A 22,099-nucleotide genomic window follows, 5' to 3' on the forward strand; every position below is an offset into this window, starting at 1 on the left:
AGTGGATAGAAAGCTGTATGTGCAGTCAGGAAAATGTGAGTTTAAATTCAGCCTTAGACACTAGCTATGTGATCCAGAACAAGTCACTTTACTTCTGTCTGCCTCTGCTTCATCAACTCCAAAATAGATATCATAATAGCACCTACAGCCCAGGTGGTTGTGAGAATGAAATGAGATACTTATTAAATGCTTAGCACGAAGCCTGGCACATAGACACTTAATAAATCTTTAGCCCCTTCTCTCCTTTATATAAGATAAATAGGAAATAATCATTAGATGGAAGACAATAGAATTGATATTGGGAAAGGCTTCCTATAGATAGTGGGGTTTTTATCTGGGACTTGAAGGATGCTAGGAGGTAGAGATGAGGCGAGAGAAACGTTCTAGGCATGGGGGACCGGCAGTGAAAATGCCCAGGGTCAAGAGAGAGATTGTCTTGTTAAAAGAAATTTGGAAGGCCATTGTCACTGGATTGAAGAATGGGGGAGGGGGGATACAAGTTGTATGAAGACTGGAAAAGTAGGGAGGGGCTATGTTATAAAGGACTTTGAACACCAGTTTTTTGGCCTTTTCTTCCCCCAAAGAGAGACGCTGGAGTTTATTTAGCAGGGAGGTCACAAGTTCAGACCTGTGGTTTAGGAAGATTGCTTTGACAGCTAAGTGGAGGATGGACTGGATTGGGGAAAACTTGAGGCAGGGAAACCAATTAGGAAGCTATTAGAGCAGTCCAAGCATGAGGAGATGAAGCTGCCACCGGGGTGGTGGCAGTGTCAGGAGAAATAGGGTATGTTAGAGAGGTATTGCAAAGATGAAATTGACTAGTCTTGGCAACAGTTGGACATGAGGGGTGAGAGAGAGAGAGCTCAATTTTGAACTCAAGTATGAGGTATGAAAGGAACATCCTATTACAGAGAACTGTTTGTTGTTTGAGTGTAGAGATACAGATTTAGCAGTTATTCTTATAAAGGGTATTATTAAAGTTAACTTAGTAGAAGGAGTGTAGAGATAGATGAGAAGATGAAAGATGTCTTAGCATCTAGAATTAACAGCCACAAAAGACCTTAGAAAACATCTTCATTTTAGAGATGTGGAAAATGAGGCTCAGAGAGGTTAAATATTTTGTCCAAGACATAGATGTAACTAGACATAAGTGTATTTTGAACTCAAGTCCTTTATTACTAAGTCTAGTTCACTTTCCACTCCACCCAGTAATGGAACAGAGATTGTGGTTGTGTGGTTTTTCATTTGTTCTCGAAGAGGAAAATGGCATCAGAAAGATGATGCCATGACTTGCAAGTGAATTGGATTTGAGTGAGGGAGGGCTGTGCAAAGTCAGCAGCTTCACTTTCTCTTTCAGAGCCATCTAGGTTCAGTGGCCCTGGAACAGAGGTAGAATCTTAGAAGTCACCCATATTTCAGGAGCAACTGTAGAAAGAAGTAGTAGAAGAGATTGAAAAAAAAACAGTGGTATATAGAAGCCAAGAGGGAAGATCTTTTCATATTTTATTTGGCAGCCATGTCCATAATAAGAGCAGAAATTATGCCATATCATACATGAGAAATCACTGAAAACTCGTGGGAAGTATTGATAAAACCCTGCATAAGTAGATACTTAGGTTCTAATTAGGATCTGTAAATAGGTTTTTCTGTTGAATTTGGGCCACTTAACCTTTTTTTTCTCCATTTGTAAATGTAAAGAGTTTAATTTTTTTTAAATGCTAGATGATACAATATTTGTGAAGTACTGTTAACAGTTTAAATTTTACATGATGCTCTCAAAGCATTCACAAATTCAATATGCTTTATGATTTACATGATCAGTATTTGTTAAACCATTATCTTTAGAGAGAATTTTCTCTTTTATAGTTTCAGCAAAATTGTATTCAGTAAATATCTAATGCTACTAAGAGCAACTGAAAGAACAGTGCATAGCCCTGTTCTTACGACAGAACCAACTCAGGAAGATTTATTAAAAATAAACTAGGCACTTGGTATAGTGGAAATAGAGTTAAAGTCAGTAGATTTGTGTTTTAGTCTTGCCTCTGAATTTACTGGCTGTGTTAATGGACAAATCTTTTATTGTTCCTGAGCTTCAGGTTTCCTCAACTGTAAATAAGGGATAATACTACTTATACTGCCTACCCATCAGGGTTGTTTGCAGATATCCCTTTGCAAAACTCAGCATTATATAAATGTGAACAATTACTATCATTTATTAATTCTGTTTCCATTTTTAATTCCTTTTAAATGTTTCTGGCTTTTCATTATATACCTGTTTAAAAAGCTTGTTTTGTGTATTTTGTTTTTAAATAGGCAAAAAGAAATAATGCATCATGGTAACAAGTGTTACATTTCAAATGGCATTGTCAAAATAGTTTAAGTGGAACAGTGAAAAATCCCTTAGGTCAGCAAGTTGGCTAAGTTTGCTGTTCCTCATACATGGTAACTCTTTATGCCTTTACTCTGGCTGTCCCCCCAGTGCCAGGAATGCACTCCCTTCTAAATAGTTTGAAGGATAGGTCAGGTGTAATTTTCTGCCTGATGCCTTTGCTGATTCCCCAGTTGCTAATGAATTATGGACATGTGGTTTCCCTTGACTTGACTATCATCTCCTTGAGGGCAGGAACTGTTTTTCCTTTTGTCTTTGTATCTGTCTGGTCCTGGAACAGTGTCTGGTGCATGCTAAATGCTAGTATTTGCTTGTTGAGTACTGTGGGTGTTCACTTTTTTGGTTAGATGAACTTCTAAGGATGAAGACTTTGTTGATGACTAAAATGTCAAGGAGAATGTAAATTATCTAGAAGTATAGTGGTATAACTTGTCTTTGTATCATTTGGGATACACTGTTGTAAATATAATGTATCCATAGCAGCATTTTACATAGAATCAAAAGAAGAAAGTAATGTTCAGGCATATTAGATTTGGAATATCACAGATTTCCTGTCAGATTTATTTAATTTGTAAAACCATATATTCCCAATCATTCTCTTTTTTACAGTAAACATTTATTGATTTTGTTCTTATGTAGTGGTATTTGCTTGATAAGGGGGAGAAAGAAATGTAATGTAGCCTGTCCCCTTTGCTTTTAAAAAGCTCTTGAGGGTCATATTATGTTTACATTAAAATTTTTTTAAAAAGAAACCCTGTTGGTTGGAGTATCTTCTTTGCTTCTTATAGTCCTAGTTAGTTGCCTGTGGGTACTGAGGAATTTACTCAGGGTCACACAGCTAGCATGTTAAAGACAGGAATTGAATCCAGGTTTTCCTGACTTCAAGACCTGTCAACTATGATTCATCTCTTTTATTTACATTCAAAATAATAAATTAGAGATAATACTGTTTTTTCAGATAGATATCCATTATGACAATTTTTAAATGACGTTGCTTTAAGACAAAGTTGAAATGTGACTTTGCAGTTTTTTTTAATCTCAGAGATAATTAGTTTACGTATTATGATAACAAGGAGAAATGTCCGTACATAGATACGCATGTGTTTTCTGATTACTTTTCATAGCTATAAATAAATGACAAAACTGGAAGTCTCATAGGAGAACCAAAAACTCCCACTATAGCTTTTAGTATTTTAGAAATTTTTAGTGACAATTCTTATTTAATTTTTGAAATGTATTTGACAAACTATTATTTTCTTACTGTTTCTTATCATATTTCATGGAAAGCTCTTTCCAGAGAAGTCTGTGTCATGGTCACAGTCCAAGGTGCAGTTTTTTCTTCTCTCATAGCTTAGCTTATGTCTCCTTCACCTCTCTTCTCTTCCCCCCCCCCCCGCCCCACTAGCATCTTTCATTGGGTCAAGAGGATGAGTTAGCATACCTTTTGCTTCCTATTGCCAATACTAATCCAATCCAGTGGGCATTTATTAAGTCCTTGTCATGTGCATGGCACTTTCCTAGGCACTAGGCAAATGGATGAAAATGAAAAATACTGTCTATTTTCAAGGGCTTTATATTGTATTGAAAGAATATAATATGCAAACACGTGAAGTGTGTACATGCTAAAATCAGAGAGGAGGGAGTGAACACTAAATAAGAGAGTAAGGATATGCTTTCCCTCCCATAGAAATTGATATGTGAGCTAAGCCTTGAAGTTGAAGAAAGCTAGGGATTTTAAGTGGTGGAAATGAGAGGGAATAATGTATTATTCTGTGTAGTAGAAGATAGCTTGTGCAAAAAAATAGAGATAGTAGATGATGTGCTGAATATGGACACCAGGAAGTAGGATGATTTAATTGATACATAAAATTTATGAAGGGGAGTTAAAAAACCCGAAAGGATAGCTTGGAACCAGTTTGAAGTGATTTAAATGTCATACTAAGGAGTTAATATTTTATTCTAGAGTCAATAAGCAATTATCACATTTCTTTAAATAAGGTCAGATTTGTTTTAGACAAGAGATAGATTTATAATAATGGTGTAGAAGATAGATTGGAGACTGGAAACTGGGAGTCTCATAATTAGGAAATTGTCTTAGTTCAGGGAAGAGGTGATGAGAATATGAACTAGGTAGATGGTTATGTGGAGAGGTGGGAATAGATGATGTGAGAGATATAAAGATTGAATCCAAGAGAACTTGGTGATAAGTCTGAGAGTATATATAGAAAGAAAAGAGAGCATTAGAACCCTGGAAAATAGGGTATTAGGAGGTTTGGCAACAGGCTTGGAATTTTGGGGGTTTGTTTTGTGCTTTGTGGTTTTGTTTTGGTTGCGCTTTTTTTGGTGAGACAATTGGGGTTAAGTGACTTGCCCAGGGTCACACAGCTAGTAGGTGTCAAGTGGCTGAGGCTAGATTTGAACTCAGGCCCTCCTAACTCCAAGGCTGGAACTCCATCCTCTACGCCTCCTAGCTGCTCCAGACTTGGAGTTTTAAGAAGAGGAGTTCTTTCTTTAATGGAGTCTAAGAAAAATTGTTTGGAGAAGAGGAAAGTCTAAAAAATAATGTCACCTACCTCTAAGAAAAATCAGGACTGAGAATGGAGTATTAGTTTTACCCTAAGGTCATTGGTAACATTGGAGAGGTAGTTTTAATTCAGTGGAAAACTCTGAAACCAGATTGGAAAGCACTGAGGCATGGGAGGAGAGCAAATGGAGGCAGCTAATTGAGATGGCTTTGTTTAGGAGTTTAGCTGTGAAAGAGAAGAGATGTATACAATGATAGCTTGTGGATATTAGCAAATGAATATTTTTTAAAGATGAGGGAGACTTGGGCATATTTTTAGGCAGCAGGGAAGGAAGGATCAAATTGGGAGAGATTAAAAATCAATAAAGAGGTTATAGGGATCTAAGCTCCTAGAAGAAATGAGAGATGACAGATGGCATAAGTAGACATGTTTACCTGGCTTAGAAGGGTCTTACCCTTGGTCAGAAACTGAAATAAAGTAGGAGAAAATTGGTGATGGTGTTGAGGGGTTTTGAGTTGTAGCAAAGGGGAAGAAGAGGGAACTCCTGAGCTTAGCATCTTTTTTTTGGGGGGGGGAGCAGGGAGGCTAGGCAGTGGGGTTAAATAACTTGCCCAGGGTCACACAGCTAGTAAGTGTCATGTGTCTGAGGTCTGATTTGAACTCAGGTCCTCCTGACTCCAGGGCTTGTGTGCTCTATCCAGTGTGCCACCTAGCTGCCCCTGATGGCATCTGTTTTTCCAGAAAGTGGGAGGTAAAGGTCCTTTGTTGATGAAGGAGGGTGTGGGAGCCTTCAAGGGGAAAGAAAATTGAAACACCTATTGTAGAGTCAGCTGGTATTAGAGAGTCATTTAGGGAAGAACAGAAAGATTGCTAGGGACCAGGTAGATAGTGCAGTAGATAGAGTGCTGAGCATGGAGTCAGAAATACTCATCTTCCTGAGTTCAAATCTGGCCTCAGACACTTACTAGCTGTGTGACCCTGGGTGAGTCACTTAACCCTGTTTGCCTCAGTTTCCTCATCTATAAAATGAGCTAGAAAAGTGAATGGCAGACCATTCCAGTATCTGCTAAGAAAACCACAAATGAGATCACAGAGTCAGACATTACTGAAAAACGACTGAACGACAACAGAAGGATTGATGTGTAGCAGTGAAGATTCAATTGAGATGAGATCTTTCTTACTGTAAGCCCAGGCGCTCCATCTGCTGTATTACACTCAGTTAAGGAGTTGTCACCCAAGCAGCTCATGACTCTTACCAGTTCTTCAGGCCAAATATTGTTTATCATAATTAACTGTTTTTTATGTTTTTCATTTATATTAATGTTATTGTTTCTATTGCTCCTGATTCAAACTTTTTTCATGCATGTTTCTCTAGGTCATATTATTTATTATAATGTATTAATATGCTACAGTTTATTCAGCCATTCCCTAAATTGATGGGTGCCCATTTTGTTTTCTGTTTTTTATTATAATACAGCATTGCTTTGGAGATTTTGATATATGTAGAATTTCTTCCTGTTGTTGCCTTTCCTTAGGGTGTGTGACCAGTAATGAGATTGTTGAGGCAAAGAGTCTAAACAGTTGAGCAACTTTTCCAGTGTACTAGTCTGTCTTCCCACGACATCTCCAACATGGATTATTTCCTTTTTTATCAACTTCTATCAACAATTTGATGGGTATCATTTGAAACCACAGATCAACAGAAATTTTTACAAGAAATAAATAACTTAGTTTTGAGAGCTCAAACTAAGAAAACTTAGTTTGAGAGTTTATATTCATGTTGGGGAAATGGGACATAATTTTTTTTTAACATAAGGGAAGGTATCTAAATGATACATTTGCTAGGAAGTCCTCCATTGCTTCATTGTAGTATCTGAATGACCTTTTGTATTTATCAGCTAGGTAACTAGGTGGTGTAGGGTTGTTGTGATGATCTGGTGAAAAAATACTTAACATACTGTCTCTTAACTCTAGGCATTTTCACTAGCTGTCCTTCATGCCTATAATTCTCTCCCTCCTCATCTCTGCCTCTTGCCTTCCATCACTTCTGTCAGATCTCAGTTAAACCTTTCCAGTCCTCCTTTATTTTGTACCTTTTATCTGAGATTGCTCTCAATTTAGCCTACACACACACAGACACACACCCACACACACACACACCCCTTGTTTCTATGTAGTTATTTGTGCATTACCTCTTCTATCAGGCTGTGAACACTTTGAGGACAAGGCCTCTCTCTTTTGCCTTTGAATCCATAATACTTAGCATTTGCTTTTAATGCTTAGCACTTGCCTTTAACAAGTGGGAAGGAAACATAATATATATTTATTAAATACTTTGCATGTGCCAGGCACTGTCCTTAAATGCTTTATAAATATCTCATTTTCAGAATAACCTTGTGAAGTAGGTGCTGTTATTATGCCCATTTTGTAGTTGGGGAAATTGAGGCAGAAAGAGATTCAGTGGCTTACTCAGAGTCACACAATTAATAAGTGTCTGAACCTGCATTTAAACTCAGGTGTTTAGTTCTTGTGCCACTTGTATTGGGTTGCATCAAAGTGAGCTAAAAGAGACCTGATAGGTGTCTGTCCCTCTATTCCTCTCTCCCCTGCTCCTATTTCTCATCTTCTCTCTCTCTTTCTGTGACAGACAGACACTCTCTCTGTCTCTCTCTGTCTCTCTCTCTCTCTCTCTCTCTCTCTCTAATACTACCATTCTGCAACTAATGCCTAGAAAGGTTAAATGTAGGAACAGGGTTATATTGGTTGAATGAAAGGTCACAACTGCTAGATCTACCCCAAAACTTCTAAAAAATGACCACAGAAAACACTGAACAGAATTCGGATCAGGAGAACAAAAAAAAAAGTCTCAGTCATTTTTCCAACTTAGGAAGACAGAAAGAGAGGTCTGCAGATAATAGGGTGGTGGGTAGCTGAGAATGCAGTGCAGTGGAAACCACACTGTGTGGTGGCAACAGCAGTGGTGGGGAGCAGCTGTAGCAGCACCAGGACCTGCAAAAGAGATCGGGTGCCATTTGGCAGCTCTGTTGCATGTTTCCAATTTCTGGGTCCCCGTTCTAGGACAGAGAAGAGCAGTCACAGTTATAATAAAGCAAAACACTGACCAGGAAGTCTGTGACCTGATGTCTCCCCAGAGACCGCTTTGGAAGCACCCAAAAAATGTACAGATTCTCAAAATGAACCGTGAAAACAGAAGGACATACATAGTAGACAGAAGCTCAGGCCAGTCATACTCCCCAGAGTTGAACAGAGACCAACTCTAACATAAAGTACAAAGTCAAGAAGTAGGCTGAAAAAATTAGCAAACAACAGAAAAAAAGAACCTGACCATAAAAAGTTGCTATGGTGGAAGGGAAGCCCAAAATACAAACTCAGAAGACAATGACCTGCAAAACCTTCAGAGATAAAAAACAAAATGAAGATTGGACAGAAGCCCAGCAAGAATTCCCAGAAGAGCTAAAGAAATTAAAGAGATTTTTTAAAAAAGAGCAAAAGAATGATTTTTTAAAAATCAAATGAGTGTTAGAGGAAAAATTGGGGAAAACAACTGAGATATGCAAGAAAATTATGAAAATAGAATTAATAGTATGGCAAAAGAGGCACAAAAAAAGTGAAGAAAATAACTCCTTAAAAGTCAGAATTGGCCAGATGGTAACAGAGGTACAAAACCTCACTGAAGAAAATACACTTTTTTTTTTTTGGAAAATACTCTTTAAAAGTAAGAACTGGTTAAATGGAAGCTAGGAAGATAGATTGAGGAGAAATAATTGAAGAATTATTAGACTACCTAAAAGCTGTGATTTACATATAGCCATCATAGTTCAAGAAGGTGTAAAGGGAAATTGTCTAGATATCTTAGAGCCAGAGGGCAAAGTAGAAATTGACAGAATCCACCACTTACCTCCTGAATGAAATACCCAAACAAAACCACACAGAATTATTATACCTAAAATCCAGAGCTCTTAGATCAAGGAGAAAATATTGCAAGCAAACAGAAATAATTTAAATGCTTTGGATCCACAGTCATGATCATGCAAGATTTAGCAGCTGCTACAGAAGAAGAATGGAGGGCTTGAAATACGATTTTCCAGAAGGCAAAGGAGCTAAGATTATAGCCAAGATTAACTTACCCACCAAAACTTAAGTATAATAGTACTGGGGAAAAATGGATATTTAATGAAATAGGGGTCTTTCAAGTATCCCTCATGAAAAGGCTAGAGCTGAGTAGACAATTTGCATTCTAAGAAAAGACTCAACAATAAAAAGGTAAACATAAGTATGAACTCATAATTTAATAAGGTTAAATTGTTTACATTTCCATATGAGAAGATGATACATGTAATCCCTAGGAACATTATCACTGGTCCAGTTCAAAGCAGTCTACTTAGCTCAAAGGGCAGGAGTATGAGTCTACTTTGTTGGGATAATGACAAAAGAAGAGTGGAAGGGTCAGAAAAGGATGTGCTGGGAGAAGGGGGAAGGGAAAGGAATAGTGGTGAAAATTATATATGGTTGTCCTTCTTTTTCAAAGAGAACCAAAACAACATCACTATGTTATATTCAAGCTACGATACGTCTGACTGTGGCTGATCAGACCAGTATGAGCTTGGAATACTCTACTACAGGTTGGGCACAAATAGTTCATATGAACATTTGGGGTGGATTCTCTAAATTTGTGCATCTCATGTTTCTTTTGAGCTACTTCAATTCAGCTTTGCTCATAGAGCATAGCACCTTCTTTGATGAGGGTGTGCCATGCTGGACAATCTTGTGCCAGTCTCCCATATTATGCAATTCATTGCAAAGTTCTTCAGACAGGCCTTGAGAGCATCCTTGTATCACTTTTTCTGACCATTATGTGAGTGCTTGCTCTGTGTGAGTTTTCCATAAAATAGTCTAACAGAAAAGAAATTTATCTAACATAAAAGAGGCATGCAAGGAAGAGTTTTTACAACACGGGAAAATGGGGAAGGGGAATCCGGTCATTGGTTCAGGAAGGTTGTATTGTGTATTATATACACATGCAGTTGGGTATAGATAATCATCTTGCCTATCAGGGAAGTTGGAGGGGAGTGGGAAGGAGTAATTAGAGGGAAGACAGATTAAGGGAGACAGTTGTTAGAAGCCAGATGTTCTTTGAAGTTGGGGACAGGCAATAAAAAGAGAAATAGAGAATAGGATGGAGAGAAATTCAGTTCACAATCATAACTGAATATGGAATTGAATGAACTGATCCGTAAAATAAGAGGGGAATAGAATGCATTAGAAACTAGAATCCAGCAATATGTTTATAAAAGACACACTTGAAATAGAAAAACCTATACAGAGTTAAAATAAGAGGCTTGAGCAGGATCTGTTATGCTTCAGCAGAAGTGGAAAGGGCAGGGGTAGCAATTATGATCTCAGAGAAAGCAAAAATAAAAGAGATAATCAAAGAATCTACGTTTTGTGCAAACGGACCATGGACCATAAAGCAATATAAATACTGCTCATACAGGCATCAAGTTACATAGCATCTTGAAGGAAAAATTAAATCAGAGGAGTATATGAAAAAATATGAAAAATTAAACCATAGTGGGGTACTTCAGTTCATTTCTTTTAGACCTAGGTAATTCTAATCACAAAATAAGGAGGATGATAAGGAGAAAAATAACATTTTAGAAAAATTCAATATTGTAGGTATCTGGAGAGTATTGAATGGGAATATAAAGGTGTATACCTTGTTCTTATCTGTTTATTACACTGCAAAAATGACCATGTATTAGGGTATAAAAATCTCACAAATATCTATAGAAAAGCAGAAACAGTAAATGTACCCTTTCAGACTATAGTGCAACAAATATTGCATTCAATAAAGGGCCTGTGAAGAATAGATTAAAAATTCATTGGAAACAAAATAATCCAGTCCTAAAGAGTGAGTAGGTCAAAGAATAAATCATAGGAACAATAATTTTTTTAAAGTGAATACAACATCAGAATTTGTGGTATGTAGACAAAGCAGTACTTGGGGGAAAATTTGTATCCTTAAATGCACCGATCAGTGAAACAGAAAGAGCAGATGAATAAATTGGGTATGCAACTAAAAAAAACTAGAAAAAGAACAAATTTAAACTCTCCAATTTAACACCAAATTGGAAATCCTAAAAATCAAATACAAAATTAATTAAAAATTTAATTTTGTTGTGCAGTCCTTTTAGACCATGTCTGATTCTTTGTTGACCCTATTTGGGCTTTTCTTGGCAAAGATACTAGAGTGATTTGCCATTTTCTTCTTCAGCTCATTTTACAGATGAGGAAACTGGGGCAAACCAGTGGTTTGACCAGTCACAGTCCCACTAAGTATCTGAGGCCAAATTTGAACTCAGGTCTTCTTGGCTCCAGGCCCAGTGCTCTGTCCACTGTGCTACTTAGCTGCCCCAAACTTTTAACTAGAAACTGGTTTTATGAAAAAATCAATTAAAATAGATAAGCCATTGATTAATTTGATTATTAAAAAAAGAAAGAAGACAACCAAATTACTAGTACAAAAAAATGAAAAGTGTGAATGGGCCACTAATGAAGTTGAAATTAAAGCAATATTGTTAGGAGCTGTTTTGCCCAATTTTATCCTAGTAAAACTGACAATCTAAAGGAAATGGATGAATATGTATAAAAAATATAAATTGCCCTGACTAACCAAAAAGGAGACAGAAGATTTAAATAACTCTTTATTTAAAAAAGAAATTGAAAAATTCATAAATGAACTCCTAAAGAACTCAGGACCAGATGGATTTATAAGTGAATTCTATGAAACATTTAAAGAAAGATTGGAATACTATACAAACTAATTTCCTTATTCAGTACCATACCAAACAACCAAAGAATTTTTTAATGGAACTAGAAAAAAAACATAATTTATCTGCTGGAACAAAAGATAAAGAATATCGAGGGAATCAATGAAAACAAAAGTTAAGGAAGATGGCGTAACAGTACCATATCTCACACTGGCCTATAAAGCATTAATCATCAAAACAGTCTCATACTGGATAAGAAATGGAGTGGTTGATTATTGTGATAGAGTAGGTACACAACGTACTGAAGCAAATGAGCACAGTAACCTAGTGTTTGGTAAACCCAAAGATCCAAGCTTTTTGGGGTGAGAACTCCAAATTTGACTCCATATTTGACAAAAACTTATGGAAAAATTAGAAAGTATTCTGGCAGAAACTAGGTATAAACTAACATTTCACACTGTATACTAAGATTAACTCAGAGTCAAAGTTGGCACGTGATTTAGATGTAAAGTGTGATATAAGCAGTTTAGGGGAGCATGAAGCAAATTGTCACATCTATGGATAAAGGAAGAGATAGAATTATGAAAGAGGTGAAATGGATACTTTTCATTACATAAGATTAAAGGTTTAACACAAACAAAATTTATGCAGCCAAAATTAGAAGAAAAGGGGGAACCTAGTTAAAAAAAATTTTTACGGTATGTTTCCCTAATAAAGGCGTCATTTCTCAAATATATGGCAAACTCAGCTACTTTTATAAAAATAAGAAATATTCTCCAGTTGACAAATGGTCAAACATTTGAACGGGTAATTTTCAGAAGAAGAAATCAAAACTATGAATAGTCATATGAAAGAATGCTTCCAAATCACTAATAGTTAGAAAAATACAAATTAAAACAATTCTGAAGTGCTGTCTCTCACTCATCAGATTGGCTAGGACGATAGAAAAGGAAAATGACAGATGGTTAACAGGGATATGGAAAAATAGGTATACTAATGCCAAATTTGGAACTATGCCCAAGTGTCATAAAACTGTGCATATTCTTTGACCAAACAGTATCCTCCTAAATGTATACCCCTAGGAGACCAAAGAAGTAAGAAAAGGACCCATATGTGCAGAAATATTTATAGCAGCTCTTTTTGTGATAACATAGAATTGGAAACTAAGGGGGATTTCCATCAATTGGAGAAAGGCTAAACAAGTTATGGTATGATTGTGAAGAAATACTGTTGTGGATATTTTCTGAAAAATCTAGGAAGACTTGCATGAACTGATAAAAAGTTAAGTGAGCAGAAGGAACCAGGAGAGCAATGTATACCATAAACATGGTATTGTAATGATAATCAGCTGCAATAGCTGATAATATCTTACATTTATATAGTGTTTTATTGCTTGCAAAGTCCCATACATATGTCGTTTGATTAGTATATATATGTCTCCGTATAATTTTAAAAGCATATATGTCTCATAATTTTTATATTGTGTACCTATAGCTCAGTATAATTAGCATATTGTGTACCTATATGTCTCAGTATAAGTTAAAAACAGATGCATATTGAGTTTATAATATGCCAATCATATATCTCTACTCCCAGAATTATAATGAACTATAGAAAAAGCCTTAGTTGCATAATTAGACCAAGGAAAATACAGATATTTTTGTTTGTTCTGACAGATTTCATGGTTAGTGTTATTTCTGAAGATGAGAGTATCATTAAGAATATTAATCCCACACGGATTTCTATGAAAATGTGGAAACTCTCAGGCAGTGGAAACCGACAACCAGCCAATGTAAGTCACTAGAAAAGTATTCTTAAGAGGGCATTTAGAAATGTTAACCTAACTCCGCTACCTTGATATTTCTAAAATGAAGCTAGTGGCTGGAATATTTGGGGATTTTCTTAATTCTTAACATAATATTATCCATTTATATATTTGGTTAATACCATCCTTTAGAAGGGCAGCTTCTCTAAAGTCTCATCAACATCTTCAAGTAATTTTGTAGGAGGAGGTAAAAAAATGAGAAAAGGAATGTGAACAGAAGTCTGTGGATTTTCCTCAGAGGGCTAAATGGCAGTTGCATATGAAACAAGTTATCTGGGGAGAATAGTTCAAGAACACAAGTTTTATTGTTTCCTAGTGATTCGTAACCTTTAATGAGTTTATCACATGTAATAGAGCAAATTTGGTCCAATCCTAATGTCCATCTCAACAGTTGTCTGTGTTTCTAGTCATTTTTCCTCTATTAATTTATATGTTGTATTGATCATAAGCAACCTTCAGCATGTAGCTATTTCAGAAAGGTGCCTTGTTTTGACTTTTTGAGTTAGAGAAGAAATATATTTACCCTGTATAAATTCTTCCATCATTACACCTGTGTATTAAAAAGGAAAACATAAGTTTATATAAATTTATATAAATTTTTATTCTTTATGAGTCCTGTCAGTCCAGCCACGTAGAAATTAAAGTTGTGTATTTGTCTGTATGAGGTTACTCTACTTAATATAAGCAGTGTTCCATTGGCTTAAAAAAATATATTTTTGCTAAGTGGTATTGTTCAGAATAATGTTTTACATATAGGGTATCCCTAAGTGGCATAATTTAAATTGTCTTCATTTAAATTTTTAATATGGGCTGCCTTATATACTAGCCATAGTATTTGAAATTTTTGTTTTTCTCTTCAGGTAGAAACATTTAATTGTAGTAAAATAAAGGATAATGACAAGGAAGAGGGCTTCTTTTATTTCAGGTATTTCTCAATTGTTTTTGTAATTTGTTAATGAATACTTGTTATAAATTGGTTATCTTGAAAACATTTTTCCCATTCTGGGATAGCATGATAGTAAGTTTAGGAATTACTGATTTCCATATCATTTTATTTTTAGTTCTTTACATGGAAGAAAGGGCAAAAAAAAATTGTCAATTATGTGAGCTACTGTTTTCTGTACTTTATTAATGTTCATAACTATCTTATAGAGAAAAAAGCATAACTTCTATATTATTATAGAGGATACTAAAAATTGTTCTGAATCTTACTGTCTTAGTAGGTGTTTATTAAACACTTTTCATGTGCCAGGCATTATGCTTAGCTAACACTGGCGTTAAAAATAAATCCAAAAACAGTACTTGCCATCAGAGAACATACATTTGAATGGAGAAGACAATATTTAAATATCTAAGTACATAGAAGATGTAAAGAGAGGAGGTGAAGAAAATCTGAAAGAGAAAGGTGTTAGCAAATAAGAGGACATATGGAAGGTGGGATTTGAGCAGAATCTTAAGGGAAGCCAGAGGAAGTTTTAAGAAATGGAGATGGATGGGTATATAGGTAGCTCCTTAAGCATTCTGTGATTGGGAGACAGTACAAAAGCAGAGAGGCAGGAGATGAAAGATTGTGGTCAAGTACCTTCAGGGAAACTGGTGTAAATGGATCGAAGAGTGCTGTGGAGAGGGGGGAACAAGAAGGAAACTGGAATGGAAGGAAGTGGCCAGGTTATGAAGAGATAATTTAGATGATGTAGGAGTCGATATCTGATCTTGGAGGCACTGCAGGTGGTGTGTGTGAGACTTGATCACATGATTTAGAAAAATAACTTTTTAATAGGTGAGTGCGGGATGGTCCAGGGAGGGTTGGGGCAGGCAGAACAACTTGAGGCAGGGATACCAGTTAGAAGGCTATTGTTGCATTAGTCTAGGTTGAGAGGTAATGGGAGCTTGAATTAAGATTGTTGCTGTATGAGTGGAGAGAAGGAGGACATAAATGAGAGATATTGTAAAGAAGATAATATTTGATAACAGGTTGAATAGGAGAGATGCATGAGAGTGAGAAGTCAGGCATAACACTGATGACGGAGCTTGGATGATGGATTGGAAGGATATTGGTGCTCTTAACAATAATAGGGACGTTAAGCAGGGGAGAAGAGTTAGCAAGAAAAGATATGTTAAGTTTGATACACCTATAGGTTGTCTAGTTCCGAAGATCCAACAAGCATTTGGACATAAATGACTAGCTGAGCAGAGAGACTAGGGCTAAGTATTTAGGATCTGGGAATTATCAGTATAAAGGTGATAATTGAATTCGTGGGAGCTGATGGGATCAAATGAGAAAGAATAGAGTGAAAGACAAGAGAACCTAAAAGATAATATAGTAGAAAAAGTGGCATACTAGTGATTAGGAGCCTGAGCCTCTCCTCCTTGCCTTGAAAAAACATATTTTTATAAAACGAGGTTTGTTCAAAGTTGTTAGTACATTAGAAAAAAGAACAGTAGTTGATGTTTAAGTTAAACTATACCAGTGTGACTTTTTTTTCCCCTAAATTAATGAGTTCTGAAAATGCAAACTCTGGAAGAGAGATGAGAAACAAGATAGGAGAGAGCAAACAAATCCTGTGACTTTAAGAAGTACAAACATTCGTTAGAATATTCAGGAATTTCTTTCATTTCACAAAAACATGCTAGCAGAATTTAAAATCACAGAAAGAATTTTCTAATTTCTCAAAATTAATCACCCTACAATTTTGCAGTCTTCTATTTTTCTACAAACAGGACAGGAATGTTTTCCATCCAGAACAGATATTTCTACAAAGAAAAACAGGAGGAAGCACTTTAGGAATCAAGACGTATCAACTAATGTTCGACTTTTACTCAGTTCCCTTTTATGGATTTTAGAAAAAGAAACAACGCGAACCCTAAATTTCTCTCCTTATTTAACTTTTAATATTTTATCTTTTTAATTAAGGGATAAAGTGATTCCAAACAAAGTGGGCAGTTACTGCATCCAGTTTGCTTTTATGGTCGACAAATCTTCTGTTCTCAACAGTGATCAGGTTTGTCTTTAGCTTTTACGTAGTACCATGTGATATGCGGCCTGACTGAAAACTGAAATTTTGGTATTAACTTGATATTCTGATTCTGTCTTTGTATATTTTATATATGTTATCAGTTTTAAAAAATACTTTAAATTTAGAAAGTGATAAAACTTATTTTAGATTATTTTTTATGTCCCATACATTTTATTTGATTTGATTCAAAAGGCATATTAACAATCATGGATCTCAGCATCATGAATTTTAACCAGTATTCATTGAGCAAATAGAACACATAGAACTCTGCATGTATAAATATTGTACGTAACATTTTTTAAAAATTCTGATTTACAAAGTTCCCCCAAAAATAGACTTCTGGATAGAATTTTAGTTTACTTTCTATATTGTAAATAATTGAAATGTCATATGATTAAGTTAATTTCCAAATGTCTTAAAATTTACAGTTTTTAAAATCAGTTGTTATTAGTTTTTAGAATGATTTTTTTTGTGTTTTGGTGTCAGGCATTTTATTTTAGTCTTATTTCTTTTAAAATATTTTAACTGAATACATAAATATCTTAGAATGTCAAAAAAAAATTGGTTATAAGCCATCACTTTAAGAAATAAAGAATAAGAAATAATTCTAACATATACATATGTGAGCAAGTTGTTAATCAAATTGTTTTCCTTTTCTAAGATTTTAGTTGATGTCATACCTAATGAACCAGTCAAGTTAGTTCCTGAATGTCTGCCATCTACCCCGGCTGTTTCTAATGTTCCACCTATTGCCAATAGGACCTTAGTCAAAGACCTGTGCCTTAACATCGTGGTAATGTTTGCATTTTACAAAGTTATCACAAAATAATTACTTTTGGTTTTATGTTAAATGTATTGAGAAGACTGTATAAGGTTTTTAGACTAATAGAGAATTAGGTGATATGATAATCGAGTGACTCTTCTGTCTCAATTATCCATTCTTAGACATAAGCAATCTGGTGGAAGTGGAATTTTGGCAACCTTAGCATGGTAGCAATAGTAATCCTTTATTTATCTGGAAGCAATTTATTTGTTAATCTTAATTATCTTGTTCAGAAAAGCTAAGAACCTACATGTTCAGGGATGGAAGAAAACCTGACTATCCAAAAAAAGACATTTTAAAGTTTATGCACAAAACTCATATTTTATCCTAGGAAAAACCCTTACTGAAAGTTTATTTACTATATGCAGTGCTTTGCTCCCATGGAGATTTAAAAATGTATGGATGTGGGTGTGTATAATTGAATAACTTTAGTTTTAGAAACAATTTTGATAGCTTAGCTATGTGGTAGATTTAAGCTCCCTTGTATTTAACCAGTTTTAGCCATCAGGATACACAGCCATTAGGACAGACCTTCAAGCTAAAAGTGAATTATCTCCTTCTGCCCTCAAGATAAGTAATAATCAGCTATATAGCAAAAGACAACTCTACTCACACTTAAGACACTATGAGCTATAATGCTACTGACATCAATAGCACAGAGTGGGAAGCAAAGTATAAAACACAATATTGGGCAAATTTTCCAGCTGTTCCTGAGCCAGGTCTTCATAGTATGGGGCTTCAGGATTTTTCATCAAGCTTTGTTTGAACCCCAGGTGAATTTGAGGGTAGAAATATAAATATAAAGGAAGATAGGAAAGGTTTAAGGAATATATGAACTACTCTTCCCCATCATTAACATGCATAATCCAGAACTGATACTGAAGAACTTTAATACTAAATATTGAATAATTAATTATTCTATCTTAGTACAAAATACTTGGGACAACATTTTAAGACAAACTACTCTATCTAGTAACAGGTATAAGAATAAACAATGTATTAATCCATGTTTTGTATAAGTTATATAGCAATATAGGTTCTAATCAGAGGGCCCTATAATAGTCCTCAAGCTTTAATGTAATGTTCATTAGTATTTTACCAGCTATGGAGCGTACTTGTGTAACTGCAAGAATGCTGACATGGATATCTCCATCCTGTTTTGCTAAAATTCCATGACCAAACTAAGTATGAGTGGCATGGTACGGAAAGGCTCTCCTCGATATGTTTTTGGAGCATATGGTATAGCTTGTATCTCCTTTTTCCCAACCTAACGAGGAGCATATCCATCTTGTGACCACCAAGTCAGCGGAGATATTCCTTGCTTCACTATGCTAATGTATCAGTTTTGCTTATTTTAGTTTATGTGTCATGTATCAACCAATGGGATTCTTAGTTTATATGTCGTATGTCAACAAGTTGGATTCTATATTTTGTGTAGCCACTTTAGAATGTTCAGGTGACAAATCTGCTATCAAACCCTATTAAAATAAGGTACTCGAAGGAAGGGTATTTCAGATTGTGAGGAAGGTCTGAGGTCCACTTCTTTAGAAGGGGCCAGGTCGCTTTAATAAAGTGCTTTGGCTCAGAGCTCTGCCTCAGTTTCTCTTTTAGTCCTTTGGGGTGATTTTGTCCCTATAGTCATAGACTTTAAGCTGGCAAGAATTTATCTTGAGCTGGCAAAGAAATTATCTTAGATTTCACCCCCCAACCCTATGCCCCTCATTTACCAGATAAAGACCATTAGGCTCATGTAGGTTAAATGAGTTTTTGCCAAAGTGATTTTCTTTCTCCTACTAATAAATTCCAGTGGTGCCCTTTTAGGTCACTTTGTTGGTCCCCCAGCTACTAGTGCTTTCTCTTCCAAAGGTTACCTTGTGTGTTCTTTGTACATATCTCTCTATGTGTATGTTGTCTCTCAGTGGAATGTGAGCTCCTTGAATGCAGATATATCACTTTTATATTCCTAGTGTCTGGCATAATACCACGTACACAGTTACATTGCTCTTTATAAGTGCTTGATTAAATAAGTTCACATGGGTAGTAGAGAGTAGAATGGCAGGTCTAAAGTCAGTGGTCTTTTCATTCCACTACAGTGCATTTTTAACCTTGGTTCCTTGTTCTCAGTAACTCAATGAAAGAGAGTACAGTTATTGACTATATTTGGTAAAAAATTAAATAAGGAAAAAGAGAAAGTAAGTGAATTACCAGAAAGGTGGTGCAGATTGGTGACAATATCAGCATTGACAGGTGAATTTAGAACCCCAGTTATTTGTGTAGTACATTTAGTATCATTTTTTCCCATTGCTTTGTTTTTTTTTTCATTCCTTTTGCAGTTTTTTTTTTTAATGTTTGCACCGTAAAGATCAGAAGGACAAATATGAGTCAGTGTTTGGAGTACCATATAAAATTCAGCATATCTGGGACTTGTATATCTCTTTACAGATTTTTATTCCCAAAAGATTATTCTAATTAATTATGACTTTCTTTAATTTAAGGATGAACACAATAATCGCACTGGAACTAATTTGATTGGCAAGATAATTGCTAAAATTAAAAGTTCTAATGATGAAGATACTGAGATTCCACTTTTTAATGGGAAAGTTAGAGTGGTTGAATTTCCATTTATCAAGGGATCAGCTGAAATCAAGGTAATTTTTCACCAATACTTTATAAAATTTTTGTTGGTATCTTTTATTTTTATATCACCTAAATTTCCTTCTCTATACCCTCCTTCACCTCTCCCAGAAAGCTTTCCCAAAGAACAAAGAATATGTTTTAAAGAAAACAAAAGAAAAAGTAGATGAGAAAAAAGTGAGCAAAATCCGTCATTGAAAAATACGCAGTGTTCCATATCTATGGACTTCCACCTCTGTAAAAGAATTTGGAGGAGGTGTTGTCTCTTAATCTCTTTTTTGGGGCCAACCTTTTTTTTTTCTCTTGTGCAACATTGTCTTTTGATTGTTTTGTGGTAGCATTTCTTGTAGTTTATATAGTTATATCCTCTCTTCTCTCTCACTCCCCCCCCTTATAATTTTTTAAAAGTCAGCATGGTGTAGTGAAAGTCACTTAATTTCTGAGTGTAAAGCAATTTCCTAAGATTTAGCTACTAAGTTATAGACGAGGTATGATCTGCATTCTTGGAAGGAGTTCCTATACTAACAAAATTACAGATAACTTAATTTGGTGACATATACTTCTTATGTGGGGAGAAATGTTATGTGAAGCTACTATTTTAGGTACTAATTTTCTTTATAATCTTGTGATGTTGCAGTGCTGTTGTTCTAATGGAGATTTTTTAAAAAAATAGAATGACAAAAAGATTTTGTGCTTTTTGCCAGTGCTTTTAAACCAATGATTTCTTCATTGCCAATCCATTGGTCTTTTATCAAACCCTAGCTTCTTTGTTTATGCAGGATTTGACACGGTTATTTTCTTGAGGGTAGGGATTATTTTGTTTTTTCCCCTTTATATTCCTAGCACCTAGCACAGTGCCTGTCATATAGTTGGTGCTTAACAAATATTGATTGATTAACCATAATTTCCCATTGAATACTCTTTCATCTGAATATTTATGACATTAATTTCTCTTGTTTCTTCTTCTGTCTCCTCAGTCTCTTTCCTTATGCTCTCCAAATGTAGATTTGCTTAAGTGTTCTGTCAGGAGTCCTCTTCTCTCTATATTCTCTCTTGGTGACCTCAGCTCCCGTCATTTTAGTTATCTTTATGAAGATGACCCTGAGATCTATGTATTTAGCTCTGGTTTCTCTCTTGAGATCAAATCCTTCATTACCAGCTGCTTAGAGGACATTTCCAAAGATGTCCTGTAGGGATATCAAACTCAGCATATCCAAGATATGGGATTCATTATCTTTTCTGTCCATTGTATCACCATCCTGCCATTTACCCAGCTCTGCAACTTAAGAGTCATTATTAAATTCTCACTTTGCTACATCCCTCCAAAGTCTAGTCATTTCCTACCTAGTGTTGATTCTGCACCAATATCTTTCACATTAACCCCTTTCTTTCCACTCACATAACACTTTAATTCCAAGATTAGACCTGCATCATCCTTTGCCAGGATTGTTACAATATCCAAGGGACTGTCTTTTGTCTTTTTTTTTTATCCTAGCACTAACACAGCATTGATATTTAGTAAATTTTTGTTGATTGGATTATAAGTAGAACTTAAGAAAACCTAGGTAACAGTGAAAAGGTGAGAGCTTCTCTATTTTAGGTAATTTTAAAAAGTTACTTTGTAGAAATTGCTTTCCCCAGATACATACCTATTGTTAGATTCATTTTGAATTCTTAAGTAATCACTGGATCTAGAAGATGCCTCACATATTTAGGATACACTAACTTCTTTCTTCTCCAATTTCCAGAGCTGTCTTTTCCAACCTACCTTGTACTTAAATTACTTTGTATATATTCACATTTGTTAACTTTATGCTATGTGACATTTTTATATGTACTTGTCTCTCCTGTTAGAATATAAGCTCCTTGCAAGTCGGCACTGTTTTGTATTATGTACTTTTTTCCGTAGCCTATAGTACATACACATGATGATTGACTGTATCATAGGAACATAGATCTAGATCTGGAATAGACCTCAGAGGCTATGTATGCCAAACCTTTTATTTTCTTGTTGGGAAACTAAGGGTGTGCCAGATTTAAATAACTTTTCCAAGGTTGAATAGCTTAAGAGTCACAATCAGTTCCAAAGTTCTTA

General features: G+C 35.4%; 1 protein-coding gene across 5 annotated transcripts in view; it reads left to right on the forward strand.

The window, feature by feature from the left end:
- Positions 1 to 22,099, forward strand: part of SMCHD1 (structural maintenance of chromosomes flexible hinge domain containing 1) — a 234,804-nt gene that overhangs the window by 113,371 nt on the left and 99,334 nt on the right. For all 5 annotated transcript variants that reach the window (XM_078153486.1, XM_020970644.2, XM_020970647.2 and 2 more), the window contains exons 33-37: positions 13,382 to 13,497; positions 14,391 to 14,455; positions 16,445 to 16,532; positions 17,209 to 17,340; positions 19,866 to 20,018. In XM_078153486.1, coding sequence (XP_078009612.1) covers positions 13,382 to 13,497; positions 14,391 to 14,455; positions 16,445 to 16,532; positions 17,209 to 17,340; positions 19,866 to 20,018 — 554 coding nt within the window. The remainder of the gene's footprint in view (positions 1 to 13,381; positions 13,498 to 14,390; positions 14,456 to 16,444; positions 16,533 to 17,208; positions 17,341 to 19,865; positions 20,019 to 22,099) is intronic.

Source organism: Phascolarctos cinereus, unplaced genomic scaffold, assembly GCF_003287225.1.
Source record: "Phascolarctos cinereus isolate Bilbo 61053 unplaced genomic scaffold, phaCin_HiC Scaffold_4;HRSCAF=312, whole genome shotgun sequence".
Classification (NCBI taxonomy): domain Eukaryota; kingdom Metazoa; phylum Chordata; class Mammalia; order Diprotodontia; family Phascolarctidae; genus Phascolarctos; species Phascolarctos cinereus.